This window comes from Lissotriton vulgaris, chromosome 11, assembly GCF_964263255.1.
Source record: "Lissotriton vulgaris chromosome 11, aLisVul1.2, whole genome shotgun sequence".
Taxonomy (NCBI): domain Eukaryota; kingdom Metazoa; phylum Chordata; class Amphibia; order Caudata; family Salamandridae; genus Lissotriton; species Lissotriton vulgaris.
Genome location: NC_141699.1, coordinates 669,054,888 through 669,075,786, shown reverse-complemented (window position 1 = coordinate 669,075,786; position 20,899 = coordinate 669,054,888). Strand labels below are relative to the sequence as shown.

General features: G+C 42.7%; 1 protein-coding gene across 1 annotated transcript in view; it reads left to right on the top strand.

Moving 5' to 3' along the window:
* Positions 1 to 20,445, top strand: part of LOC147683311 (E3 ubiquitin-protein ligase ARIH2-like) — a 163,241-nt gene extending 142,796 nt beyond the window's left edge. The window contains exon 3 of the mRNA XM_086943766.1: positions 18,087 to 20,445. Coding sequence (XP_086799892.1) covers positions 18,087 to 18,548 — 462 coding nt within the window. The 3' untranslated portion in view covers positions 18,549 to 20,445. The remainder of the gene's footprint in view (positions 1 to 18,086) is intronic.
* Positions 20,446 to 20,899: the final 454 nt, after the last annotated feature.

Genomic DNA, 20,899 nt, shown 5'->3' with positions numbered 1-20,899 from the left:
ATAATTCAGCACAAGCAGCGGAGTTGATTGCATTAACGAGAGCATGTGTGTTGGCGAAAGGAAAACAAGTGAATATGTATACTGACAGCCAATTTGCCTTTGGCGTGGCTCATAGCTTTGGGCGTTTGTGGCGTGAACGTGGGTTCTTGACTTCGCATGGAACGAAGATACAGCATGGGCAGTTGGTGAACGAACTTCTTGAATCTCTTACTTTGCCATTGCAAGTAGCGATTGTGAAATGTAGTGCCCATAAGAGAGTTACGGATGATGTTGGTCGCGGAAATGCGTTTGCGGATGAAGTTGCGAAAGAAACTGCGAGGAAAGTGATGAGTCGAATGTATGTTGCAGGTCCGGCGAGATGGGTTTCAGAGAAGAGTATGTGTGAAGATACGATTGAGAGTGTGAAATCCATTCAAGCTGAAGCTACTGAGAAAGAGTTGAATGAATGAAGAGAACGTAAGGGTAGATTGGATTCAAATGGTTGTTGGACTGATTTGTCCGAGCATCAGAGATGGTTGTTGCCTGATGCGTATGTGCTTCCAGTTGTTACAATGGCTCATGGAATGGCACATATTAGGGTGAAAGGGATTTGTAAGTTGTTGGCTCCGGTTTGGCAGAATGCGGGAATTCCAAAATGTGCAGAGATCTTGGTTAAGAACTGTATGGTGTGCTTGATGTATAATCCTGGTAAGGGAACTCCAACACCAGCTGGTCATTGCTCCTCCTACGTATCCGTTCGAGGCTTTGCAGCTAGATTTCATCCACATGGAGACAACAACTTGAAATATGTTTTAGTGGTTGTTTGCTCCTTTTCTAGATGGGTAGAAGCTTATCCCCTTAAGGACAATACTGCCTTGTCCACAGCGAAAGTCCTAATAAAGGAATTTTTCCCTAGATTTGGAATGCCAAGAATTTTCTGGAGTGACAATGGGAGTGAATTTGTGGGTCAAGTCATGAAGAGAGTGTGTGAGGGACTAGGTATCCGGCAGAAGTTCCATGCTGCAAATCATCCCCAAACAGCTGGTTTAGTTGAGTGCTATAATGGCACTCTAAAGCTAAAGTTAGCTAAAATTCAAGCGAGCACTGGTTTACAATGGCCAGATGCTTTGCCTTTAGCACTTTTGTCCACAAGAATGACTGTGCATTCGAGAATGGGTCTGAGTCCATATGAGGTGGTCTTTGGTCGCCCAGCGAATATTTGGGGCGTGCCAAGGCCAACCAGGTTTAGTGAAATTGAGTACCCTGTGTTGCTTGACTACTTGCGCGAACTGACGACTAAATTGCGTGTTTTACACCAACAGGTGCATGGCAGCCTACCACAAGCTTCTGAGGATCCAGGCCACGCTATTGAACCTGGAAGTTGGGTGTTTGTCAAGAATTTTCAGCGGAGTAAGAACGATCAGCCCCGCTGGACAGGACCCTACCAAGTGCTACTGTCTACATGTTCTGCAGTTCGAGTGCAAGGCAAGAACAACTGGATCCACGGCGTACACTGTAAGCAAGCACCATTGCCCTTACCGTACGATCAGTGGGTCCAGGAGGGACTTCCAGACTCTGAAACCGAAACTGTTCCACGATTTTTGCCATTCAGCGATGCTCGTCTGACTGGTACGAACTCTGAGAGACAAACTGATGATCTTTTACAAGAAGCTGTGCCTCCTTTGAATCGATTGAACACTACTGAGCCTGAACTCTTGTTTAAAGATCAAGAATTGCCTGGAAAAAGCCGCTATAATTTGCGACCGAGAGTCATGGACAAATAAAAATAAATAAAGTTTTTTATGATTTTTCTGTTTGCAGGTTAACTCTCCACCGAGGATCTACTCATTTTTGTTTTTCGAACCGCCATCCGGGTTCAGCTGTAGGGTCGCGGTTGCCGAAAGTCTTTGGAGTGCAAGCCTGAGACACTAGGTCGAAGGTTCTGGTTGGCCTAAGGGAGTTGCCCTGGGTTGACAGAGGCATTCCTTAGCATAGAACACCCTATCATTGCGAGCAGCATATTTAGTTAGGATGGATTTCTTCGAGTTGGAGAAACCTGCAAGGACAATGTTTTTTAGAAAGAAGATATGCAAACTGATATCAAAGAAAAGTTTTTTAATACTGTGTTTATTTTTGCTATTGAGTTTAATTATATTCATAATTGGTTATGTGGCATTCTCTTTTAAAGTGACGTTTGTTCCCACTGTGCAACCTACACCCCCACCTACTATTTCTTCTCATTCTTTTCATCCTTTGCCTGAACATGAGGTAGTTAGACGACTGGAATTTGCCAATAATTCCTTTATTCAACTTTTGCACCAACACCAGTTAGTGATGAACTCAACAAATTGTTGGATCTGTGGTCTAATGCCCCATATGACTGATAAGGGTATTCCGTACTTAGTTTTGCTTTTTAGTTTAAATGGTTCGATTTGGGCTTACAGAACGATGTTCATTTATGCCCATAGTGTCTATCCCCAACGTTCACCGAAGGACAATCCGAAGAATAGTGCTGCTGCTAGAGGCATAGTCGACATGTTTAAAGGGACTAATGCCGTTGAAACTATTCCGATAGATGAGAAGCAACCATATAGTGGTTGGGATATTACTGGATATGGAGTTAGTCTGAGTGTTAACCAGCGAGCAAAAAGTTCTCCACCGATTTGGATAGTACCCCATCAGGGTCGCTATTGTCTGCAGGGTAATGGCAAGAATCCGAGAGCTCAGCTAGGGAAGAGCGTTTGTACTGATAAATACGTATTTACGTCTCAGTCTTCCCCAGCATTTTTAGCTGCTAAGGGTACCTACTTTGTTTGCTATGACAAAGCGTATACATGGTTGCCCCCTGATTTTTCGGGCGCATGTTTTGTTTCTTTCCTGTTGCCTCCCACTTTTACAGCTGCAGCAGATTACAATAAGACAAGAGTTGCTAGAGGTGTCTTTAGTCAAGAAGACACTGCAGGGCAAGAGTTGAGAGATTTCTTTAAGGGTTTTCTGCCGTTCTGGGGACCGATGGCTAACAGCAGGAATATTCGCCAGTTGACGAGAGTGGTTGAGTCCACCATAGTCAAAACTGCTGGTGCCCTTAGTAATTTGACTGCTGAGCTCCAGTCGGATAGACTTATTACACTTCAAAATAGAGTTGCCCTTGATGTCATACTAGCAGATCGAGGTGGAGTATGTAAACTGATTCAATCGAGCTGCTGCGTTTTCATTCCAGACAACGCTCCATCAGTCTTCCAGGCCATTTCCAAGCTACATAAGATCTCCGATTCTGTCCATTTGGACAAAGGAGATTGGTCGTTGATGGGATGGTTATGGGGATTGATATCCACTTGGGGTTGGAAGATTTTGATGGTCATTGGGATGGTCTTAGCTATCCTTTTCCTGTTCTGTCTTTGTGTACAGTGTGCTCCTGCTATTTGAGGCCTCTGTGCTACTTCGTGTGCAAGGAGACCTGTCCAGAGAGAGGTACTAAGTAATAGGATGATGCTACAGCAACATATCGATGATCTGATGAATATAGATCCAGATTCAGATTGACATGGGTTTGGGTCTGTTGCCTATGTAAGGGCAAAAGGAGGGTCTGTAGTTCCGTAGTTTGCGGGTGAGGTTCGGTGGTTCCGATCCCGTTCACTAAAGATCGTCGGAAATAGACGATTTTGGTGTCAGCAGACCGCAAATCACGAGTGTAGTATGTACGAGCGTTTTCGCATTCATCGATCAATGAGAACACTACGTATTTAAGGATTTCGTTTGAACCTTCGGGTTCCATTTTTTGTGCGGCAGCCATTTTGTGTGGTTGCCCTCACATAGGCCGATGACTACGGCCGAACGAGTCTTTGGGACACGTACACCTTAGCTGACTTCTGAGTGACCTGGCCGAACTGACTCCCTTGCCCGAGGCTGACCTCGTTGAGCCAGTTCCTTGTTAAGCAGCTGCTCAGATAAAGATCAAAGAGTAGGACATGCCGAAGTTTATGGTACACTGCTCCCACCTTTCTATTTCACTTCCAATCTGTTTCTGCTCCTTCCTTTACGACATAATCACTGATTTGGGTTGAGGGTTTTATGATGGGTTTGTCCGGCCTGATCGAACAAGAATATTGGAACGTGCTTGGTCATTTCTGGTGGGCTGGACAACGGAAAGTGGGATTGTCGTCATACGCTACTTTTAAAATGTCACACTTATATTGGTCAGTTTGTATGAACCCAATGCTAATTTGGAATGTTGCCTGAGGCTTGATTTTTGGCATAAAAGACCATGCTCCGCTCATTGAATTTGTTCAGTCTCTAGCGAACCACCTGTGTGTGCTTCGTAGACCTCTGTTCCTGGTTGCAGCCAATAAACTTTGGTCTTTGACGTCATCAAGAAGTGTCCCGTGTCTCTGTTTGCCAAGGCAGGGGAACTCGAAGGCATCGGGCGGTTTCCCTGACGCCGCTGGGTTCTAAAACCTGGTCCTTCACCGTGCGCAGTCCAACACACATAGGAGAAAAGCCTGATGTGTTGACCACCGGGTACTGTTGAAGCCTGGATACTTGACACGAGTAGGTGAGTCCAACCCGCTTTTCTGCTGCAACTTTGAGTTTCCTCAGGGGCGTATAACCCCCATAGCTCACTGTGGGAGTTCACCACTTTGTTTTTACTTATTTTTGTTTTTACGTATTTTATTGTCCTCAAGCACAATTGCGCTCACCACAAAATTTATAGATCTGAGTTTGTAGTCACCACATAGGCTATGTCTATCACTGTCTGTTCATGTACATGCCTGAATGTATTCCTTCTTTTTTCTCCAATTAAAGGCAGATCCAGATCATTACATGTATATTGACACATTAGACACTTATCCTGCTGTGGTTAAAATGAATCACCTATAGTTTTATAGTGTAGATAGTTCCTGTTTTCCTGGTCTTGAAAAATCGCAAGTGAATTAACACAAGCGCTAGAAACATGTTGACCTTTAGCTCTCAAAAACTGACACACCAATAGGAGACATTGTACTCCGATGAGTGCTGTGTTCACTGTTTTTAATTAGGGTAGGAGACCCCCAGAATACATTAATCTATGCCAGGTACTCCCAGCCCTATTTTAACTCACCAACACATCTACACACTTCTGGCCCTACACCCGTACTTCACCATACGGCTGTTGGATAAAAGATCTCTGACAAAGTGCCCCTTTTTAGGTGAGCCCGTTGGGTATTGCACCGCTGACCCAATCAGGAGCAGCCCATATGATGAAGCATGATACCTGAAATGGAATGTGAGGGCATTAAAATCCAACAAATGGATTTCCAACTGTAGATCACTTTGGGACTCAGTTGTTTCCAGCCTCACGTTGACTTCCCCTTCTTGAGGAACAGCATAACATCACTTAATTGAAGCTAAAAAGTGAACCTACTCCCATGGGTAACTTCGCCCTGTGCTGCGTTATGTTCTATGCCCATGAACTAGCTGCACAAAAAAGTAACCCCCAGATAAGAAAAAATGCTTGTGCTTAACAAATGGTTTGTTCCTACTACTAAACTTGAGAGCTGAGTGTTCTTAGAACCACTAGCCATTGGTAATGATTTGGAAAAAAAACTTAATAAATCAAGGGTGTGCATTAATTGCACAAATTAATCAACTGGCAAGCGCAGAACTTTGGGTGTGCAATCTCATAATACAGCATCATCTACATATAACACAACAGGAAGTGGGGTGCCTTTTATCATAGGCACATCCGGGGTGCAGAGGATCAGATGGGAGCTAAGTTTGTTAATGTACAAAACAAACAGCAAGGGGACGAGCACGCTCCTTTGTTGTACCCCATGTCTGGTATGAATTTCCATTTTGACCAAACCTGTTTCAATGGCCCGTTCTCGTGCTACAAATGTCATTATTCTTCTTTGGTACTAAACAACCCTACTGAACCTTGCAAATCTCATAATGACCTACAATGCATTCTCCTGAATGTCCGTTCTATGCCTAAACACCAGACGGAGATCTGGGACTTATTACACTCACTATCCCCAGATCTATGCTTTATTACCGAGACTTGGCTAAAACCCCACACGGTGGCTGCCATTACTTTAGGAGTACCTATGGGTTATAAACTTCACCACTCTGACCGCCCTGACAAAATTGGCGGCGGCATTGCTATAATTTATAAAGATTCTATGAAATTGGACATTTTAGATAGACAATGCTGCAGAGATATGGAAACAATGGTTTTCAGAATTATCCTCCCTAATAGAAAGACCATCAAAGGTGCACTTGTTTACCGCCCTCCTCTTCCATGCCCCAGCTTTTCCACATCTCTTTTAGAGATACTTGGCCCTTATATGCGGGCCAATGAGGATTTTCTTCTCCTTGGAGATTTTAATGTTCATACTGACCAATGTGATTCTATAGGGACTAAAACTTTGTCGACTGACATGACTACTATCGGTCTAATACAAAAGAATCAGGATCCCACCCACGAAGGCGGTCACTGTATCGATTTGATACTTACCAACTTCGATAACATTCGGTGCCATAAACCCATCCAAGTCCACTGGTCAGACCACTTTTTAATACAGTTTAGCATTTTTAAAGTTAATAAGGCTCCCCCACAGAAACCCCTCCCATCCACTACACGCAGACAGTGGCACAAACTTACACTGGATGCGCTAGAAAAGGCGTGGAAAAAACCCGAGATCAGAGATACTGACGAAGTAGAGCAAAAGCTAGCCGTACTTCAGCAAACTCTGACGGTAGCCATTGACAAAATTGCTCCTATGAAAACTTTCAGACAGTTTCCGGTGGCCAAACAGGAAAAATGGTACACCGAGGCCTTAAGAAAAGAGAAGCAAGAATGTAGAAGGATAGAGAAAAGATGGAGGAAATCACATTCTGAGGATAATAAAAAAGCACACCGTGCAGCCCAAGCTAATTATTACAAACACATCAAGGCTGCCCGCAAAAACAACATCGCTCAACAGCTCATGGAAGCCGATAACTCTCCTAGAGAATTGTATAGGATTCTCGACACTTTTGTAAAACCCACGGCATGTATATGCCCAGACGACTTTTCTTTAACTCTATGTGAAGAAGTGTCATCTTACTTTGAAAATAAAATAGAATCCATTTATGGCAAAATCCTAGGATCCCAACCCAATAGCGACTCCCATAAGGCCTCCTCCCTCAATATGAACACAAACTTTACCCTAACTACATTCCCTCCTATAAATATTGAAGAGCTTGACACAATAATGACTCAAGTCAAATCTGGATCTCCGGACGATCTTATTCCCGCTAAAATCCTAAACCCTCTTCGTACCCTGTTAGCCCCTTACATTCTGGATATTATCAACCAGTCCCTTAAAGAGGGAAAAGTACCAACTGAATGGAAGAGAGCAGTGGTGAACCCAATCCGCAAGAATGCGGCCCTTCCTTGGACGGAGCTTTCCAACCTCCGTCCTATCTCGCTCCTACCCTATTACAGCAAGATGGCCGAGAAGCATGTTAATACACACCTGTCCAACTACATCGAGGCAGCGGGCGGCCTAGACCACTCGCAATCTGGTTTTAGGCCCAACCATAGCACCGAATCAGCCCTTCTGTCAGTGACAGATAACATCAGAATGTCACTTGACAGAGGGAGCTCAGTGATTCTGGTGCTATTGGATTTGTCCGCTGCCTTCGACACGGTGTCACACGAAGTTCTTCTCGGCCGTCTGAAGGGAGTTGGAGTAGAAGGGACCGCCCTTGCGTGGTTGGAGAGCTTCCTCGGAGACAGACAACAAGGTGTCAAATTAGGCTCCTATAAATCTGTCTGCAGGAAGCTCACCAAGGGGGTGCCACAGGGCTCATGTCTAAGCCCCACGTTATTTAACGTATATGTGGCCCCCTTGGCAGAGATTATTAGATCTCACGGGTTCTCACCAATCTCTTATGCTGACGATACCCAGCTGCTTTTCCCCTTTCAAACCGTTACACCCGCAGTCATGCAGTCGTTCCAAGACGGTATGAGAGCGGTGGCAGGTTGGATGGCCCAGAACTTCCTCCAATGCAACGTGACCAAAACCGAGGTCATGTTGTTTGGAGGGGCCTCCCTGCTCTGGTCCCCGGAATGGTGGCCAATGGAGCTCGGTCCTGTCCCAGCGCCCAAGCAAACCATCAAGAACCTGGGGGTACGCCTGGACCAATCCCTGATCATGAAAGATCACGTTAGTCAGGTTGCGGGAACATGTTTCCGCACAATTGGTCTCTTACGGCGCATTTTCCCCCTCCTACCAAACACCCATAGGAAGACGCTGGTTCAGGCACTAGTTCTTGGACGAGTGGACTACTGCAATAGTCTACTCATATCTGCTAACCAGGAACAACTTCGCAGATTGCAGGTAGTACAGAACACCGCGGCAAGACTTGTCCTGAATGCTCCTCCCCGCACACCCTCCCGTCCCCTCCTCTCCCAGCTTCACTGGCTCCCAGTGCAACAGCGGATTCATTTTAAGCTGTGCTGTATTATGCACAAATGTATCCACGGTTCTGGTCCTAAATATCTGAAAGATGTCTTTCTGCCTTACTCTCCTGGACGTACCCTACGCTCCAGCAACACGATGTTGTTATACGTTCCCAAAGTAAACAGAGCAAGACAGGGTGGCCGTGCCCCCTCCCTTAAAGGTCCAATGCTGTGGAACTCCCTTCTCCCCCAGCTAAGGCAAATTTCTCACCTTCTTAATTTTAGGAAGAAACTAAAAACTTACCTGTTTACACAGGACTAACTTAGTCTCCCCTATGTCCTTTCCGACTTATAGTTTTGCATTACTCATTCAGAAGCCACGCGCGGAGATACCCCTTCGGGGCTGATTCAGGCGCGATACAAGACTATAAATAAATAAATAAATAATCCTAGCCTTTGTGTTCTTATGCAAGGATGCCACAAGATAGACAAATGTCACATCCAGCGCCATTTCCAGTAAAAGTTGCCATAGTTTAGTGCGGTTGATGCATTCGAAACCAAAGACAAGTCCATAAAGATGAGGTATAATTGGGTTTGCTTAGCCACAGTATATTGACCTAATATGAGGTGTAGGTTCAGAATGTTTGGTATTACAATGTAACGCAGTTTTTACATCGCAATATCCATTACAACGCATGATTTTACATTGCTTGCCATCACAACGCATTTTTAGAAACTACATTTACAACGCATTTCATTACATCGCATTATACCTTTACAACACATACCATTACAACACATACCATTACATTGAATTTAAGGTAAGTGTTGGATAGTGTAGGGGTAAACATTACTATTCCCACTCCAGTGAGTGCAACAGTATGGTAAGTGTTGGATAGTGTAGGGGTAGAAATTACTGTTCCCACTCCATCGAGTGCAACCGTAGGGTAAGTAGTGTAAGTGTTGGATAGTATAGGTGTAAACATTACTATTCTCACTCCAGTGAGTGCAACAGTAAGTGTTGGATAGTGTAAGGGTAAAAACTATTTGTTGTAATGATATGCGTTGTAATGGTATGCGTTGTAGTGACATGCATTGTAATGACGTGTTGTAGTGACTTGCGAGGTAATGGCTGCGTTGTAATGGCATGCGATGTAAAGGATGTTGCGTTGTAATGACTGCGTTGTAAAGGTAGTGCGATGTAATGACTGTATTGTAAAGGTTGTTTCCCTAGGTTCAGACATTGCTCTATTCTGCCTATACAATTGAAAAGCCGTGTTGGCAGGGATTTATGATTTTGTTTTCCTCCGCCCACTTGATGAGCAAGTATATCTATCAGTTAGATGGGGTGATAGTAGCCTATTTAAACACATCTTTTAATTGCTTCCATCACCGTTCTAGATCAAACAGGGAAGTGCAATTAATCATCCAGACATATTCCCCTGAAGGCCAGCTTTAAATCTGTTTACCAAGATAATACTTATAAATGTTAAGAGCTTTTGAACTTTTTTTATTGACTTGCTCAGAATTAACTTGATAAGATAACTTCACTTTTAGGAGGAGGAGGTGGTATAGATTTGTGGCCTCTGTTGTAAAGCACTAACACCATACTTAGAGCATTTTGTTAGGCCCCAGCATTTACTTCATTCATGCCACTGCTGTTTCTGGTGGGCTTAAATTGATCTCTTCTATTTTATAAACATGCTCCTAAACTACTGTTTACGCCTGCGGTCTCTTTTGTGCACTTAGCACTGCACCATTTACCCTTTATAACACTGTTACCAAATATCTGTTACACTTTCATGAATACAGTGACTAAAACTGATCTGATGTCTTTGTTGTGTGTATCTAGAGTTTGGATTGTTGATTATCCACACAATAAGATGCATAATTTTGTTGGCCGTATACATTTTCGCTTTAAATTCATGGGAATAGTGGAATCATTCTCTTCCACTATGTTGAAAGGGGCAGGCAAAAAAGGGTCTTTCAATGGATAATAAGCATTAATCTGTGATCCACAAGAGGTTATCCCAAGCTCTTTGATGAGGCTCTTGTATGCCCAGTTGGATGTGTCTGAAAGCTGTTCAGAACCTTGTATGTTTGCTTAGGGCGGCTACAGTAAACTTTGTGTAGGATTTTTTAAAATTTAGGGCAGGTCTTAACTGCATTAGAATTAGCAATGGATTGGCTGTTAACTCTATTGGTACCAGTTTTCACAGTGTATGGCCTGGGGCTAGCATTCAGGACAAAGATCCCCCTAGTCTCTTCCTATAGTTTTCTTCAGAAGCACCTTCTGGTTTCTTAGTCTCTGATGTCTTTGTGTGAGTTGATCACTGCAGTGTTTTTTCCATGGTTTGCTGGCAATATCTAACTTGGGCTTGAATGGTTTTGGATTCCACCTTGAGGCGCATTTGTCTGGCAGGTTTGGTTCTGAGTATATTCTCGTTGTCATTCTTGTTGCTACAATATCAGCTAGTTAGGTTTCCCACGATTCCAACATGGCAGCCATGCATGTGATCCTGAAAGCATTGGTTTGTTATAACTGCATAATCCAAGATAGCCTTCAGCACCAACCCAGATCTCAGTGACATCAACATAAACTCCTTCAGGGGCATATGCTGAAGCATCATCAGGCTTTAATTCATACAATTCCCACCTCATTTTTGGATCTTTGATCAGTTTCCTAGATGGTGGTTTACTGGATTTCAACTAACCTGACTGAATTGTTGCATTTACCAGTGCTTGTTTTTTTTGTTTACGAGGTTGTCCTCCCCTACTTCACCAGTTCCACCCCTGCACTGAGCCACTCTGCACTCCACCCCACCCTGCCCATGGTAATTTCAGCGCCTCTGAATGCAGCACTGTTTAATTTGGAGCTGCTGTGCAGGAGGTGAAATGTCAATCGGCACAACAAATGTTACACAGAGTCTGCATACCCCCAATGGAGAGCAGTGGCATACTCAGGATGGCATGCAGTACTGAGGAAGCCCAAATCAATATAATTTCAGCCTACCTAGCTTACATCCCAGGGGGAAACAGCAACTCCTGAAAAAAAGAAGGGCAACAGCTCAAAACTTAAAAATATATTACCTCCGAGCTTAGGACAACTCTATCATACACCTCATTTAACAGGGTATTGAAAGAATTGTTAACCAACTGACAAAAATATCTCCTCTAACTAGCTGCAGTCACCAGCCCTGAATCAACTCCAACATCAGTTGTCACCATCAAGATTAACACTAACCCCATTCTAAACATTCTGAAACAGAATGTATTGATGTATTCCTGGTCAGACAGCAACTAGACTGCTAACCATGAGATCACAGCATTTATTAATTTATGCATTGTTATACAGCTGGTTCAGGGGTGTAACAAACACCCCCGCAGCCCCCGCGGTGTGGGGGCCCCCAGTCTTCAGTAGGTGAACGGGCCCCCTCAGCTCTTCGGTAGAGAGCTGTGAAAGGTTATCTCTTAAGCAGCTGCAGTGACTTCAGGACTGAAGAGAAACAAAGTAACAAGTTACATTGTTTCTCTTCGGTCAGAGCCATGAGCCTGGCCCGTAAAAAGGATGGGGGCGGGGACCGTCAGAGGGATCCTTCCCCACAGGGCACAGTCTCAGAGAAGGACGAGGCAGCATAGAGCTGACAGGGCCAGGAGAAGGATTGCAGCTCCAGGAACAGGATCTGCTGGGAAGCATTAGAAGGTAAACAAGCGTTTGCAATATATGGTTTTGCAATATATGCATTTGCATAAATGCAAGTCAAATGTAGTTTGGATTGGAATTGTTAGTTGTGGAATTGTGTTGTGTGGATTGTATGTATGTAGTGAAATAATGTGGCATGGTGTGAGTGTAATTATGTGGATAGTAATTGTGTGGTATTGAGTGTACTGGAATTATGTGGAGTGGGATTATGTGTCATGGAGTGGGATTGTGTGTATTGGAGTGAGGTTATCTGGAATGGTATGTTGTGTTGTGGAGTGGATGTAGTGGAGTTTACTTATGTGGTGTGCTGTTAAATATTGTAGCATGATGTGGAATTTTGTGGTGCAGTTTGTATGTATGTGGTGTGTTGTATAATTGTGTTGTTGGTTTGAATTATGTAGGTTGTTGAATTATATGGTGTGGAATGGAAATGTGTAGAGTTCAATTTGTGTGGTGTGGAAGTGTGCACTGTTGAGTGAAAATTATGTTGAGGAGTGGTATTATGAGGCATGGTGTGAGGTGTAGTTATGTGGAATGTTGCTATGCGGCATCGACTGGATGTAAGTGGAGTGCATTAATGCAATATTGAGTAGAGCATAATTACGTGTAGGTAAATTATGTGGTGCTGAGTTGTATTATGTGGAGTGTAATTATGTTGTGTGATGAATTGTGTGGGGATGAATGGTGGAATTTTGTGACGTGTGGAATTATGTTGCATTGTGTGGTGTATAATTGTGCAGAGTGGAATTATGTAGCATGTTGCAGAGTTGTATTTTGTGGAGGGTAATTATGTGTTTTGGAGTGGAGTGTAAATATGTTGTGTGAAGTATAATTATATAGGTTGAAGTGGACTTATGTGTAGTTCAATTGTGTTGTGTGGAGTGTAATTATGTGGTTTTGAGTGGTATTAAGTTGTGTGCAATATTATTATGTGATGTGGAATTATGTGGTATAGAGTGAAGTGGAAATATGTGTTTTTTAATTTCTAGGATTGTAATTATGTGGTATAGAATGTTGTAGGGTTAAGTTATTTATAGTTAAATTGCGTGGCATGGAATTATGAGATGTTCAAATGTCCTGTGTGTGGTAGACTTAGCATACCTGCCAAGGTTTCGGATTGTGATGTGTGACATTTTCATAATTTCAGTGTAATTATGAGTGACATTTCAACGACTATGAGTGAGCAAAATCAAGCAACGAAGAGGAGGGAAACATATAAATATTAGAAATTACGCCCATTCGAGCAACTAGAAATTGAGAAAGTCACTGAACTAAAGTGCGCTAACAGCAGGCTACTGAAAACTGAGCAGATTCAGACAGTTGGAATGTCACCCATTATTACAGTTAAATTATGAAAACATCACACTTACCAATCTGAAACCTTGGCATCTATGAGTGAACCAGTGTGAAAATGTGCTCTAATTGAGGTGTATTCCTCTGCACCCTCATGGTGACCAGCCTGCCAGGTGTCTTTGCTAACTTTCAAGCGCCATGCAGTTTTCCATCAGCTACATGTTACTGTAACTCCACAAAAAAAAACATAGGATGTTCTCTGCAGAAATCAGAGGTTTGCCTGCACCAGGTTACTCCAGCACTATAAAAGTGACAGTTAATTCAAGGTCCAATCAGGCCTCCCATAATGTCTGTTTACTCTGCGTAGAAATGCTGCAAAGATTTTTTTAAATGCTAATCTGTGGTCAGATTAAACCTTCCAAAAAGAGCAGCTTTCATCTATGAGTAATCAATCTGTTTCTGGGATGCTAAAATCACAGTGAGACCCAGTGACTTACCCTCTAGTGCCTCCTCAGTGATCTTCTGACTGAGGTAGGGTGCAACTGGGATCTAACATGTTTTAGGACTATGTGTTCTAGACTGCCCTACTCTGCACCGTTTTTTCTATTTAGCCAGAAGTGTGAGGAGGGGACATCCGAGCCTGAAGCAGTATGTGCAGTAGTGCCTCTGATGCTCCCAAACTATAGTTTGGCCACAGCTCCCTGCACCACGGTAGGTACCTAGACCTTCGGCGCAATCAGCTCGTCTGCAGAGCAAGGTCTGTAGGTGCATTAATACAACACCTGCTGGAAGGAGGGGGACCTGACGCCTCTTCTGTATGTGTGTAAATTGGGCCTCACAGGCCTGCGACCAGCAGGCAGAGGCCCGAACTTGAAAGACTGGATGAGGCAATATAGTAGACTGTTAGAGCATGCCTCTCAATATATAATAGTCAAACGAGGAGCATTGAGGACCGCAGGAGGGCCAACAGGCGTTGGATGGCTGCAAGGTGACTGATCACAGTAACAGGTGGAACTACGAGGGATGACTGGAGGCACTAACCCTCTGAAGAGCAATAATTCATGGCAGTATGGGATGGGTAGGTTATGTCTGTGCACTCTGAGAGTGTATTGTGCGGTATCAATACAATGTCACTTGGGTACAGTAAAGCTTTCGGAAACCGTTGTCACTCATTTAGCAATTACTCAATGTAACCCCTCTAATCAGTGCAGCTATATATCTATCTTGCATCTGAAGAAATCAACGCTCTGACACAGGTAAGAGTTACCAATACACCTATGGCACAGGAGTTACGTGACCTTCACAATTAATGTGTTTGTTTTTCATTTGGGTATGTCTGCTGCTGAAAGTGGCTATTACCGCCATGTGAAAGTTTCAAAGAAAACAAGTAGGAATCAGCCTGGAAACAGACTTCTGCATGTATTCCTTTGATACTTACTCATCGTTATTTCTGTTTCCCCAACATCAAAACAGCAATGAAACTGGGCACTTCAGCGCTGGGGTGTCATCGTGTTGGAATCTTAGATCTGGGCTCCTCCATGCAGAGTGGCCGCTTTTGCACATCACTCCCCGCAGGAAGGTGGAGGTTATCCCGGGTCACATCACCCACTCCAGAGCTCCGGTGCCCTTCTCCAGCCCCTAGCTCCCGTCAGGAACCAGTCCTTGTATATGTCGCACTCGAAGCGGTTGACATTGTTGGACTGCCGGTGAAAGGAGGTCGTCTGCAACAAATCCTCGTGAGACCTAACTTTCTGGACATACTATGGAAATAGGGAAACATTTTGTGGGCATAGAAAAGGGACATTCATTACAGGACTACCACACAGGCAGCTGTACTGCATAACAAAATGTACCGCATCACGTTTACGAGACAGGAGAAGCACCAGAAAACAGATGGCAGCCACATGGAAATAATACTACACCAGCATTGATTAGCAGCACTGGTACCCAAGGAGGTGCAATGCCTGTTATGCGTGATTTCGCATTTCAGTGCGGTATGAGGATCACCACACTTAAATGCGTTAGTCTAACGCCAGATGCGTGGTACATGGCAGGACTGAATTAGGTGCCGTGGATTTGGACAAGCTGTGCACGCTAAGGCTTTTATGTCATGGGGTATAAAGTGGACTTTTGTCTATTTTTTTTTGTAAAAATAATATGGGCTGTTTCTTTACCTTCCGGTACATTTCTGAACAATTTATTAAGCTAAATTGTATTGTTGCATTGTGTGCGCATGCAGGGAAGAACAAGTGTCTGGCAGACATGCAAAAAATCATCCTACGTCTCAGTATTAACTTCCACACTTCTAAGCAGTAATTCCAATCCTAGAATGAGTTACCTGTTTGCTTTACAACGAAAGTTAGAAAAACAAGTAAGTGCTTTGCGAGCCTATATAAGTAGCAAAGGTTTTAAAGGGACTGATTTTCCCAGTTCACGGAAGGGATAAAAATCATCTCCAATAATAATAGGGTTGACAGAAAGGTGCGATAGCAGAATATTGATACGTGTGGATCCGGTGAGGACTGCGGGCAGCAAGTGCTTGATATGCTATTTGCATAAGAAAATACTATATATTTTTTTCATTATCTTCCATTATTTATTAGTAAGGAAGGGGGAAGAGAGACGTTCGCCGACAGCATTCAGTTAGTCTTAGGGAGACAAAAAATCCTCTGGTCTGTGGTAGATGCCGCCCAGAAGTCATAAGTATATGTATCAGGAGCTGCCACTGAAAGGAAGTGGAAATGCGCTTTAGATGTTGCCAGTATTGATGGCTACTGTGCGGGTGCAGAGTTTGCTTGGCTGACAGTGGGTGGGGAAATGCAACGTTGTCACTATTGGTTTAATTACATGAATCAGGCATTCTCTCTGGTGTTTATCCTTGAGGTACTTGATGCATACGATCAGGTTTGCTTTTGACAGGAGGTATGGTTTAGTGGTGTAGATAGTGTAAATTAATGTTGACGTGAGGAAAAAAAATCGGACCCTTTTACATATAATATTATTGTGTTCATCATGCAGAGGATGAAAAGTAGCAGGAACGGCTTTGATGCCATAGAGGCTAGCAGCAAGAACTGTATTGGGGTGGTCAGTTGAAGAGTTTGTTTAAAATGTTTTAAACTACTACAGTGGCATTGGGGAGGGCAGCAGCTGAAAGGCTCTATCTTTACTGGTAAGTAGTGATTAGATGAGGACCGGCCTTCAGTCTTTCTGTCGGCGGTGGACAGGGGACCAGTGGGCAGCAGTAATGGGTTTTCAGTGACGTCCAAGGGGTGGTTTTAAAGGCGGGCGGGAAAGTATAACTGCGGGTTTCGTAGGGGTGAGAGTAGAGTGTAATGGATGTGTTAGTAGCAGGCACAAAGGTAGTGGTCTGTGTTTGGAGGTAGTTAACTGAGCGGGCTTCGCTTGAAGGTGAGACATCAAGTAGGAGGATGAGTTTGGTGAGCCAGCTGGCGGCAGTGTTATGTACCTTTGCTGGAGGGCGCAGCAGCAGTATTTACTGATATATGTAAATCGCCCGATAAAAGGGCGGATGTGACCAATGGAGGAATCAGAATCCTGTTTTTATGGCTGGATGAGCCCCTGCAGTATGGCGGTTCGCTGGCCTGAGAGCTCTTGATTGACACGGAGAATGGGGTCCCCCCTTCATGTACTTTGCAAGGGGGCCCCCTCAAGTTTTGTTACCCCACTGAGCAGGTTCTTTACTCAAAGGTGTTAGAATGCTTTACAATAGAGCCTGTTACATTACATAAGAACTTCAGAGTACATGAATTACATATCAAATACAAAACAGATAAATGCGGCTAAACACAAAAAGAAAACATTACATTGGTGTGTACAAGAGATGTGGAATTTAAACTGACAGCGTAGATATGATCTGCCAATAGTGGCAGGAAGTGAGCACGAAGAATATAGAAATAGCATAATGATATTATATAGCATAGCATTATGATATCAACAATATTTTAATAAAGCAGAGTACCGGTTAAAAAAAATAAACAAAAAAACCTGACTGAATGATTTACTGACACATGTTCTCTTCTGCTCCAATAATCATCAGGCTTTAGGATTCCTAATTGTTTCCCCTATTTGTCATTGGTCCTGCAGGGTGATTTCATAGTAGTGCACATTTGATTTTCCACTTCGAGGAGTTTTCAAGTAATTTGGGTTTTTCCTCAATCATGTCTCTGAGCTGTGTTTAGTTTCTGTTTCTGCCCATGAACCTTATCTGCTTGTCAGTTTTCACAACGACACAAATGTTTTTATGGTATTTAGATCAGATGTTAGCGATAGCATCCTGCCAGTATATTCTCGTCTCCCTATTCTGGCCATTCTGTCTTAATTCACCTCCATTAAGTGTTTCTGTGATGGACGTGGAATTCGGGGGACACTGCCACTGTCCAAGACCCAGTTCTATTCTCCCCCACTTTGCACAAATGGATAAATAATGGAGTTTGCACATTTGTACCATATTAATCTTGGATTTGCTTGAACAAATGTCCCTTGTGGACATGTATTTGTGAAGGTGCATAGATCTAATTATTTGCTGTTATGCAAATTGTCACAGAATCTGTCACTTTTTCTGCATGTGTGAATCTGTCGACAACTTGTAGTACTGTAAACTCCCTGGTATTGATAAGACAATGTGGAACTTTAAAAATGTGCCAACATTTCTCTTTCTGATTGTAGTGCCCTGGCTGCAGGTCCTTGGTGGAACGCAGAGACCAGAGCAGCACCAGAGTCTTTTGTACCATCTGCAAAGACAAGAAAGGGAGCGACTATGAGTTCTGCTGGCAGTGTCTGAGACCCTGGAAAGGTGACAGCAGATCTTCTGTGGGATGTGGGAATAAGGGGTGCAAGGACCCCAACCTGGTGATACTTCAGAAATGCAATGCCATCGACCAGCCTCACAGTGGCATAATTGGATGCCCCTGCATTCGTGCTTGCCCCACTTGCGGTCTCCTCATTGAGTACAAAGATGGGTGCAAGTACATCACTTGCTGCAGGTGCCGTGTGAATTTCTGCTTCGCCTGTCTCAACACTGCTCAGGCCTGTCACAGAATTAAATGCATAACCAGTGTCATGTCTTTTGCTCCCAGGCAAACCACAATTCCGGTCTGGTCAGGGGCAATACAGTCCCAAATAGATTAACTTTCCCTCCTGCTCTAAATGTGGAATCCTTTCTTAGGGCATACATGTAGTAGCAAATCTAATGATAGTGTTGCTGTAATTCTACTTCAGAGCCCTTTTTTTAAATTTTAAAACATTTAAATATTTTATAATCCATATAGCATCAACAACAATCTTACTGGGTAATAAAATCATGCTACATATCCGAGTACAATTTAGTATCACAAAAATAACTGATGACAGGGTATTATTTTGTGCTGAGCCCCCTCAGTATGGGGCGGGCATTTATTCACGTGCTCATTATTTTAACGCCGGGACACCTCCTTCGGGAGGTAGCTGTTCGCGCTTTACAAATGACTGTATTATTAACAAATATAACTGCCATGTATTTCATTTGTGTACATTTATAGTATAACAATGTTTCTTTTTGTTTTTTTAGTATGTTTCTGGTTTTTATGTTATATATCCATTAATTACAATATTTAGAACGAAATGCATTTGCTTCAGATAAATATTCAAGGGAATTCCTACATTTTTATTCACACCCTACATAATAGATCAGAGGTTTAATCTTTCTAAAAAATATGGTTGAAAAATAGGATATACAGCTTGTTGGAGAGACTCGGAGAGAAGAATTTCAGAATCTCCAAGGAAAGCTCTCTTAATATCTGAAAAACAACAAAACAGGTGAAGATTGGCCTTTCCCAAAGTCAGGTGACAGACTGGAAAAAATATCGACAGTAAGCTAGTAGGAGTGTGTGCCGTTTAGGCAGCTCCTATTTGAGGAAAGATTTTGATGCTAATGTAGACGTTAAGTGGAAATAAGTGAATTTAGTCCATCAGGGGTTGTATCAAAGATTGGCATTAATCATGTTTCCTATTTTGGTACTATATAAGTGTATCTTCCTTTTGTTCACAGTTAAGTTTGCCGCAGCTGATTTTATTCGTTGACAACATTCTTTATTAAAATGATGCGCAAATTGTATGTTAAAATAAATATCCTAAATGCGAATTTGTGGTTGGTAACCATATTTAAATGTTCTAGGCCTGTGAATTGAAGGACAAATATTACCTTAAATTAGCATGTTGACCGAAAAGTAATGAATTAACAGTGAAAGTCCTGTTTTTTTGCATTGAATAGTTGTTTGTGCAAGATATTTTTCGACTCTTTGCTGCAGATGTTGCTACTTCAAAAGCTTACTGTAAACTAGTGAATAGACACTTGTTTGTATTAGACAACTGATAGTAAGGTTCTCATCATTAGGAGGAGAAGCAACAGGGAAAATGAGTTATGTGAATGTAGATCCGGCTGCTAGAAAGCAATGTTGTAAAACTCAAGAACTAATGTCTGAAAGTCTATTATGCTCTGGAGAGAAAATGAGGAGTCAACCTGTTCCCAGGAGCATACAGAAATCGTATTGGTCATCATGAAGAAGAAAGAAAATAATGTTGCAACATCGAATTTGGGTGTTTATTTTAGTGCATGTTCCTAGAATAGATGCAGATCCTAGGATTCCTTTCCCCGGCATTTTGCCCGGAGACTCGCTTCTGGGTTTCCTAGACTTTTTTGCATGAGAGGTTGTAGCCCATTTCTTATGCCTGCTGATTCTTAGCTGAGAATACTTTTGAGATTATTATGTAAAAGATTTACTCTTATGTTTTGATTTCTCTCATCAGAACTCTTTATGGGTATCTGAACTGACACCTTTCCTCAAAATCTTAATATAGATTAGAGAATTTCTTTTATGGAAAACGCTTGTTGCATCATTATTATATTGACTTTTATTTTGACTAATATTTTATTTTATAATCAAATATTGATTGATCGATTATATAAACGTCAAATGATGAGACCAATGCAACTTTTAATAAAAGATGGAAAATTAAATGATTTGAAAATGAAACCCGTTAACTCACACTAACTGTCTTTATTGACTGAATTGGTGTTTTATTAATGGATTATGTTCTTATGCTTACGGTCGCTTCTTATTTCTCTCTGCCGACAATCACAGGGCCATATGACCAGTGGCAGGGTTTGTTTATTAAGAACGCCAAGGGATTGAGGTATACATCTGCAGTTACACATTTTCATATCTTCTGCACTGAAACAAAGCTCTAACATACTGCCAAAGCCTTCCAAAAATAAAAGTGCTGGTTCTTGTGTGCATGCATCCTCAGAAAAAAGAGTTCTAGCAACTCACGCAAATAAAACATATTCCTGGCAGACTCTGACGGGAGCTGATAGTGACTCTGTATGGTTTATCACTAGACAAATTGAGGGAGATGCATGACCCAAGCTTTTCTGTTTCTCCCACTCAAGCTTGTAAATTGGTTTAACTTCACTCTTGTCAGAGAGCCTAGGAGAATATTGA